This window comes from Lipotes vexillifer, unplaced genomic scaffold, assembly GCF_000442215.2.
Source record: "Lipotes vexillifer unplaced genomic scaffold, Lipotes_vexillifer_v1.1 scaffold1139, whole genome shotgun sequence".
Lineage (NCBI taxonomy): Eukaryota > Metazoa > Chordata > Mammalia > Artiodactyla > Lipotidae > Lipotes > Lipotes vexillifer.
The window spans coordinates 1,191,764-1,200,491 of NW_006798273.1; the positions used below are offsets into that span (position 1 = coordinate 1,191,764).

The window sequence follows — 8,728 nt, forward strand, 5'->3', positions numbered from 1 at the left end:
CCTCCTCCCCACCCCCCCCCCCCACCCCACCCCCCGCCCCCCGCAAGGCTGTCGCCCGTAGCCCGTAGCCTTATGACCTTCAGTGCAGCAGCCTTACTGATCGATCCCCTCCCCCTGTGCCACCTGTCTTGGGTGCCTGTCTTGTGGGGGGGCTCCAGGGGGGAATGCTTGCAAGATGTCCACAGCCAGGCAGGGGAGACGGCGCTGGGCATGCTGGCCCCTGGCCCCCCTTCCTTCAGGGCCCGCTGGAGTCTGCCAAGCAGGTTCACCACCCACAGCCTGACGTCAGTGGCCGTAGCAGTCGAGAATTTTTCAGCTGAAAGTGCCAGTCAACCCAGTTTTAACTGGCTTCGGGGGGAAGAGTGAATCCTATTAGTGACTCTTATGACTGAAGAGTCTAGAGATTGGGGAGTGGGGGGTTGCTTAAGGTGCAGTTTGATTTTGAGCTCAAGGACTGGCCTCCCCCCAGTCTTGCTTTCTTCCTCTTCACCCCTCAATCAGGCCACCCTCTGCACTGGCTGCATTCTTCCCATGCCTCCTCATAGTGGCAAAACGGCAGCAACAGCTCCAGGACTCACCCCTCAGCTTCAGATAGTGAGGGAGCAGCGTCTTTCCCCAGCATTCCCAGCACAGGTCTCCCTGGGCCTCATCAGCTGCAATCAGGTTGGCTGCCCGCCCCCCAGCCAGCCACTGTGACTGGGGAGTAGGGGGGTGGGTAATGCACCAGTTGACTGGGGCCTGGTCTTGGAGGTCGGGTGGACCCCAGGACTGCACGGATAGACAGTGGAAGAGGGGTCCTCAGGCGCTGCCAGAAGGGGGCGGATGCTGCGGAGGCAGAAGACTGATGTCCAATCAGCTGACCTTCCTCATTGCCCCCATGGCGCCCACATCGGTGGGAGGGAAGCTCCCAAAGGCCTTTTCTTGCCAGGGGAATGGAGGAGGCCATGTCAGGCAGGCGGATGGGCAGACATAGATCCTGCAACCACAGGCGTTCAATAATGTGCAAAGCCAGCCAAGAAAGCTGAACAGAGGGAGCCCTGTGCCCGGGTCGCGGTGTAAGAGCAAAGACAGGTAGGGCTGGGGCAGGAGAGTTAGAGGGAAGGTGGGCTTTCCTGCTAGAGGAACAGACGGAACAAAAAGGCACACCGCAGTTGGCAGGGAGCCCGGTTCTAAGGCTGGCGGCCCTTGGCAGTCGGGGCAGCTGTCTGGGGGCGACCTGTGGGTCGGATGGTTCCCCGGCTGGTGCCACCACCCAAGAAAGGGCCACGATCGGGTACCTGCTCAGGAGGCCCTGAATCCTTTCCAGGGCCACACCGGGCCTTCCTGCCAGGCCCACTCCCATGACACGGTCCCTCCAGGACCTCGCGGCTCTGGCCAACGGCTAAGTAGTTTCTTCCTGTTGCCTTCACCTTGGCTGGCTCTGGTTCCGGCCCACAGACACTGCTCCCTGTGCAGATTGGGCCCTGCCTCTACCCCGCTCTCTTCTTCAGTCTCTGAACCCCACAGAGCTCACTCGGCAGGCAGCTAGAGTCTGCACATTCTCTGTTCAGGCAAAGTCCACACGATTATAGCTGATCACGTGAAACCGGAGCTGGCTGGCCTCTGGTGCTCCCCTAACCTGAAGGGCCAGGGCCCCTGTGAATTGGCGAGAGGGCTAGGAGGGGGCCCAGGACCCACTTTGGGTTGGCAACTGTGTCCAGCTCAGTGGACTCTGTGTGTGTGCCTGTGGAATCGTTACTTGATATAATTTTCTGAGGGAAAACCAAGTGGAGAATGAGGCTGCAATATGAAAATGTCTCTGAGGTCTTAAAATAAATGACAAGTAGCTTCCCTTCCAAGTCCGTTTCGGGGGACGGTGTGTGTGTGTTGGGGGCGACCCTAGGGCAAGAAACTGGTGACAAGGCTGGTGTGTGGTACCGTCGCCCCCTGGTGGTCAATGGGAAGCAAAGCACTTGGACCCAGAGGTTCTGCCTCCAGGGAACCTGAGGCCGTAAAGTTTGTAACAAGGGCCTTCCTCCATAAGTCTTGGTGAGAATGAAGGAGTCGAGCCAGGCCCATGGGATGCTCAGCTCTTACTCCTGGCCCTGGGCAGGTCAGCGCGGCCACACAGTGAGGGGTGGTGGGAGGGTGGGGTGTGTGGATAGCCTTAGCCAGCTGGCCCCCAAATGGGCCTTGGGGTTACCAGGGCAACTGGGGACCATCACAGATTCATTTGCAGCACCTGGAAACTCCTTTTGAAAGGTCTGTCCTTTCTCTGGTGGCTTACTGATATGAATCACCCTTCTATAGAGAGGGAGAAAAATGCATGAAAACTTCAGTGGGATAAGAAGGAAGGACGCTCATGTTTATTAAGAAGCTAGTAAATAATCATAATCAATCATCAGAACAATCCTATCAGAGATTGTTCTGCTCATTTTACAGATAAGGCAACTGAGGCTCAGCCAGGTAAAGACATGCTTAAGATGAAATAGAAAGCTCCATCATGAAATGGGCAGTTCAGTGCTGACACCTGGCCTGGAGCCACCTGCCTGGGTCCAAGTCCTGGCTCCACTCTTTAACGGCTGAGGGGGCCCCAACATCTTTCAGCCCAGCTTTTCCGCTGTGCCCAACAGGCTGTGGCCACGGCAAACGTTCTCAGCACAGTGGCCAGCCCATGCAAATGCAAGACATCCCATCCCAGGCAGCAAGGTCAGAGCTCCCTTGCCTGGATTGTGCCAAGGCCCTGGGGCTCCGGTGGACTGGAGCCTTCGGTGTGTTCGGTGGTGGAAGGGGGCTCCCGCCATCTATCCTCCCGGTTACCGATGACACACCCATCAGCCAAACAGTGGAGGTGACGTCACATGGCCTGGGGGCTGGCCCTTGAAGCACCAGCAGACCCCTCAGAACCTCTGTCTCCCCATCCCTGAGTTGGGGAACCCCTTCCTCTCCTACCCTCAGCTTCCCACGTCTTGCCCCTCCTCTAGCATAACCCTCACTGACCCAGGAAAGGAAGATGTCTTCAGGCAAATTCTGCTTCTGCCCTGTGACCTGCACCCTCCAGCCAAGGAGACACGCAGAAATGACTTCCTGGAACTGGCAGAGAGAAATGCCTTGGGAACGAAATACAAATGGCACCTCAAGGAGTTACCCTACCTCGCGGCTCTGTGTACAGGCTGCAGGGCTGGGGCTTCTCATAAAGGCTTCCCAACCGCGGGCATCTCTTCACTCCGCCTTCACTTACGGCACATTGGGAACTTGAAATTGAGTGTGGAAATCGGCAAACGCTACAATTCGGGGAATGTTAAACACTTATCAGCGTGGCACAGGGCAGAGGCCATGCCTCATAGCAGGGATGGGAGGGGCTGGACCAAATTTCAGAGTCGGGATAAAGCCAACAAGAGTCCCTCTCCTTTGTCAAGTTTATTTTATTAAAATATACAGGACTGAATATTGGTGGGCGCTGAGAACAGGCACCACCCTCCTAGGCTGCTTCCAAGGGAGACACTTCTGCCATGCAGACATGCGGCCAGTTTGCATCCCAGAGTGGGAGCCAGACCCCTCCTGGTTGGACGTGCAGCCAGTCTGGCCCAAGGCCGGGGTGGACAGGGCATGGTGGTGACCCTCTCCTTTGGCCTTGGACCCTGAGAAGCAAAGCCACACCAGCTGGGAGGGCTGGGCTGAGGGGGTGGGGATGGGGATGGTGGAGAATATCCCTGAGCCGGGGAAAGCTGATGCCCTCCTGGAGGGGAGAGGGAGCCCCCAGTCAGACTGGAGCTGGGTGTCAGTGCAACTCCAAGGGGGCGGACCACCTGTGTGTGGGTACCAAGGGGTCCCTGCAGCCGAGCCAGGCCAATCTCCATGGCCTCCGCCACCCTGCCCTTTCCTCTGAGGGCCCTGCTCACCCTAGGGCCAGGCCTGAGCAGAGATGGGGTGGCAACCGATGGAATGTACGCTTTGGGAATGTTCCTGGGACGGTCCGTACTGCCTGGGATTGAGTTTCTTCCCGGGGCGGCCTGGGCAGGCGGGAGCAGCCTCTCTCCCTCTCCCTCTCTCCCTCTCTCTCTCCTGGAAGTTTCTGTTGACCTGCCACCCGGTCTCTGGCCCCTTGGCCCTCATTATTGGCGCTGGCTTCCGGCTGACGCCGGCCTCCATCCTCAGAGCAGAAGCCAGCCAAGCTGAATCCCCAGGGTTTGTGCTTTTGAACGTTGGTGAGCTGGGCTGGGCTGGGCGGGAGGGTGGGCTTCAAGCCCCCCACTGCTCTGAGGCACAGAACTGACTCTCCACAGAACCCTGGGGCCACCTGATGGGGGCTGGTGGCACCCAGCCCTCAGCCCAGCAGGAGGGCACGGGCTCCCCTCGTGGGCTGCGGCCTGAGCTGCTGGGGGCGTTTGTGCTTTTTGTATGGGGTTGGGGTGAGTCTGTGTGGAGGCATGGCTACAAGGCTCCAGGACCCTAACCAGGAAGAGGGGGCTCATCCAGGCTGCTGGGCTCAGGGAGACGGGGGCCAACAGGAAAGAGGGTGGGAGAAGTCCCTTCCCAGGCCTGCTCTGACCCCCCCGGGCTCCCTGGGGGCTAGGCTCTGAGCCATGTGCCCTCTTCTCAGGACCCACAATGACCTGGGTGCCTGAGGGGTGTGGGCAGACCCCCTGCTGCATCCCCACTGAGCCAGCCTGGGGCAAGGGAGGTGGAGTTGGCAGACAGTTGCCTTCAGATTCCCCACCAGGAAACCCCATCCCCAGCTAGAAAGCCCCCTTCCTGGGGTGGAGGCGAAAGAGCCCACTGGCCCCTCACCACCGGGGCTCCCACCAGCTCAGTGGACGGGCAGGCGTCCTGGGACCCAGGGAAACGTTTCCAGGAAGCAGCTGCCTCTGTCTAATTACCACCTCTTTCCTAGTCTGAACTCCCTTGACCCCCAGCTGCCCCTCCGGGGTCCTGGGGTCCGGGCCATCCTGGAAGTGTCGTCAGTGGGCAGGGAGTGGCTTGGGGAACGAGAAGGCCAGATCAGCCTCCGGAGCCTGGCCCCTGTGTGGTGGGAAAGAAGGGTGGCAGAAAGGAGGGGCGAGTGGGCTCCCACGGGAGCGGCCTTTGCTCTGGAGACTGGACCCTCCTTGGCAGGGGAGGCAACACCTAGTGGCCAGTGGCCTGAAGACACGGCTCTTTCAGCTGCCCACCTGGAGGCCTGGGAGGGGGCTGGTGGGAGCTGTGTGGCTCTCATCACCTGGACCCAGGTCCCAGCCAGACTCAGCCCCTCCCTAACCTTTGTCCCCCCCGGCACCTGCGAGCCCAGAGGAAGGATGTGCATGTGTGTGTGTGTGTGTGTGTGTGCGCGCGCGCGCGCGCGCGTGTGTGTGTGTGTCTGCAGCAAACTATTCACTTTGTGCAAATATATTAGAAACAAGTTTCTGCTGGAGGCTGCTCCTGGCATCTTTGGGGCAGAGGTGTTAACAGCCACTCAGGGACACCCCTCCCCCACAAGCGTCCTAGATGACGTTCTCGAACAGCTGCATGGAGCTCATGATGTTCTCGTCCTGCATGGGGAGAGGGGACGAGAGGCCCGGTCAGCTCCGGGCTAGCAGGGCCCAAATCCCATGTCACTGTGAGCAGATTCTCGTCAGGGACCTGGAACCCTCCAGGGACTCTGCCTGTCTCACTGGGCGAAGGGGGAGCTGTCAGGCACAGCCTGTCTCCAGCCCCATGGCCTGATGTTCAGGCCGTCTGGGAGCTGTTAACTCACTGATGGACCAAGCCACCCCACCCCCAGCTGAGCACCCGGATGGAGGCTGGGGGCACCCGAGGGGCCGCCCAGGGGGTAAGGCCGACAGCCTAGGCCAGTAGAGGCCCAGCGTCCTGCCCCCTGAAGGCGCTCTGCATAGGAGTGTCAGCAGCAGTGCCGGGGGCTCCAAGCTCCTTCCCGCAGTGTGACCCTGTCCTGAGGGCGCCACGTCTCTCCCCTCTGAGGGGAGCCACCGAGGGCAGGGCTGAGGGACGTGTGCCCAGCTGGGCTGTGGGCTGGCAGGGGTGGGACACTGGGGTCCCCAAGCCCTGACGCCGCCTACCTTCTGACAGGTCTCCAGGAACTCATCAATGGTCACCACCCCGTCCTGATTCCGGTCCATTTTCTGCAACTCAAGCCACGCCCTCAGTGAGTCTGTGTCCCACCAGGGCCGGCCCCTGCCCCAGGCCTGAGGACGTGCCAGGGGGCGGGTGGTGGGCTCCTTCCACCCCAACCCGTCCCCTCTGTCCTCTCCCTGGGATCCAGGCCACGTAAAGTGCCCTCTCCAGCCACATCCACCACCGCAGCCGACCTCTCTGGAGTCTCCCCAGTCTGTCCCCCACCCCAGACACTTTCCGGAAGCTCTCCTGGGCTCCGGCTCCCCAGAAAGCAGCCCCGTGCTCCTCGGACCCCCTCACCTTGCTGACAGGCAGCCGGGGCAGGTGGAGCAGCTGGTCAGGATGGAGGCATGTCTAAAGGGCCCCCAGCAAGCGGAAGGCAGAGCCCTAGCTCCATCAGTCCCCATGGATACAAAGCAGTCACCCCAACCCTCTCCTCCTGCAGAGAGGCCCCTGGCGGAGCGGGGGGCAGCTCTTGAAAGGCACAAGAACACTGCTGGGGGGTGTCGGCGACCTTGGACTCTGTGAGCCCCTGCGTGCTCTGAGACGCAGTTTGGCAGATCAATGAGCGGGGATGGCTTTAATTCACTCCTTGGGATCCGGACAACCAGCCCGATGGGGGCTGCAAGTTGAACCTCCTCGTGGGAGCGGGGAGGCCCACAGAAGGGAGTGGCAGGCCCAGGACTGCCCTAAGAGCCGAAGCCCCTTCCTCTTCCAGCCGCCCTTCCCCGCGCAGCCCGGGGCTGGAGCGCTCACCTGGAAGAACCTCTCCACGTGCTCCAGGGGCGCGTCCTCCCGCAGGATGGGGTAGGTGTGGCGGCCCATCATGTCATAGATGGACTTCATGATGGCCAGCATCTCCTGCAGGGGGGCCGGAGGGGCTGGCCTGAGCCTGGCCGTAAGGAGGTGGGGTGAGGGTTCGAGGGTCTGAGGGGAGGGGCTGCATCCAAGGGTGGGGGACACCTCAGGGCCGGTGGTGGGTGAGTGGCCGGGGCTGTGGGAGCTGGAGAGAGGCAAGCTCACCCTCACCCAGTCCTCCCAGCGCAAGCTTCTAACTCTCCAAGAGCAGCTGGAGCTAGATTTTTAATGCAGTCTCCAGAATTTGAAACTGTAGCAACTATTTCAGAGACAGAAGAACGTTTGGGCCAGACGAAACCAGACTGTGGGCCTGTGTGGTGAGGGACCCCCCACCCCCGTGTGCGCCCTGCCTTAAGGGACCACACTGCTCTCCCTCAATTGGTGGGAGCCGAGGCCAGCTCCCACCCCTGCTCCCAGCTTCTCCACTTGTGTCTCCCTCAGGACCTCTCCGTAAGGAAGGATGATCCGGGACACCTGTTGAACGGGATCGAGACACGTGGTGAGGGGCACCAAAGCTCCGCGCCCCCTGCGCCCAGGTACCCAGGCCCGAGAGCCCAGGCGAGGAGAAGAGGCCCTGGCCGCTGCCCCCCCAAGGCCGGGCTGTGAGCCGGGCCTCTGGCCAGGGAGCGGGGACGCAGGAGGGAGGCTGGGGATATAGAGCGGTGGAGTGGGGGGCAGACAGGTCACTCCCGGCCTCCCCAGCCACCGCCATACCTCTTTGGTGACGTAGCCGTCCTTGTTAATGTCGTAAAGGTTAAAGGCCCACTTGAGTTTCTCGTGGACTGTTCCTCGCAGGAGGATGGAGAGACCGACCACGAAGTCCTGTGGAGGAAGGGGAGGGGGAGGAGTGACGATCCAGCGCTCAGATTCTACTTCCAGTTCGCGGTGTGGCTTTCGCTGAAATTCACATCTGTGTAGGTGAGGCACCTCCATCACAGAGCGGGCAGATGGTGTCCATCAGGCCAATACAGTGTGTGTGTGTGTGTGTGTGTGTGTGTGTGTGTGTGTGTGGGTGTGTGTGTGTGTGTGTGTGTGTGTGTGTGTGTGTGTGTGTGTGTGTGTGTGTGTGTGTGTGCGCGTGCGCGCGCGCGCCTGTGAGTGCGCATGGGTGTGGCGGGGATGGCACAGTGGCTGGAACTGATCATCTCAAATAAAGACATGCAAACGTATGGTGTCTTAGACCCATTTAATGCATTGCCACTGACAGAGAAGGCCTCGGGTGCTCCTTTAATGAAGGGGGTGCTCTATTTTCACTTTACCAAGTGTCTGTGTGTCAAGGTGCTTAAAAACTTACAGCTTAAAAACTAAACTAACAGTGCTCAGTTCGGGGGTCATGCCATACCTGTGTGCAGTCACAGGTGTGACAGTTTATTACTAATGTGAATGAACGTTCGAATGGCTTCCGTGTGAAAACGTCAACTGTTTTGTTATAACAGTTGGTAGAAAGCAAGTCTTTCCTGCCCCTTCCGGAAGGTTTGCAGGTTAAGCCCTCCCTGCCCCATGGGGTCCTCTCAGGCTGCTCCGAAAGAAGGGGAGCAGAGAAGGGCTGTCTATGGGGGGGGATGGAGGACAAGCAGACTGTGGAGGGACAGGGCTTTGTACCAAGGGGCTTGGTCCCACTCAAATTTTATTTTATTTTTTAATTTATTTACTTATAATTTTATTATTATTATTATTATTATTTTTTGCGGTACGCAGGCCCCTCACTGCTGTGGCCTCTCCCGCTGCAGAGCACAGGCTCCGGACGCGCAGGCTCAGCGGCCACGGCTCACGGGCCCAG

General features: G+C 59.9%; 1 protein-coding gene across 3 annotated transcripts in view; it reads right to left on the reverse strand.

Annotated features, from left to right (window-relative positions):
• Positions 1–5,348: 5,348 nt before the first annotated feature.
• The window catches only part of KCNIP3 (potassium voltage-gated channel interacting protein 3), a 94,690-nt gene continuing 91,310 nt past the window's right edge, over positions 5,349–8,728 (reverse strand). For 2 of the 3 annotated variants that reach the window (XM_007470198.1, XM_007470199.1), the window contains 4 exons: positions 7,663–7,770; positions 6,847–6,951; positions 6,036–6,098; positions 5,460–5,507 (listed from right to left, as the gene is read on the reverse strand). In XM_007470198.1, the coding sequence (XP_007470260.1) occupies positions 5,460–5,507; positions 6,036–6,098; positions 6,847–6,951; positions 7,663–7,770 (324 nt within the window). Of the gene's footprint in view, positions 5,508–6,035; positions 6,099–6,846; positions 6,952–7,662; positions 7,771–8,728 lie in introns of all 3 variants that reach the window. The other variant, XM_007470197.1, reaches the window with a different exon arrangement.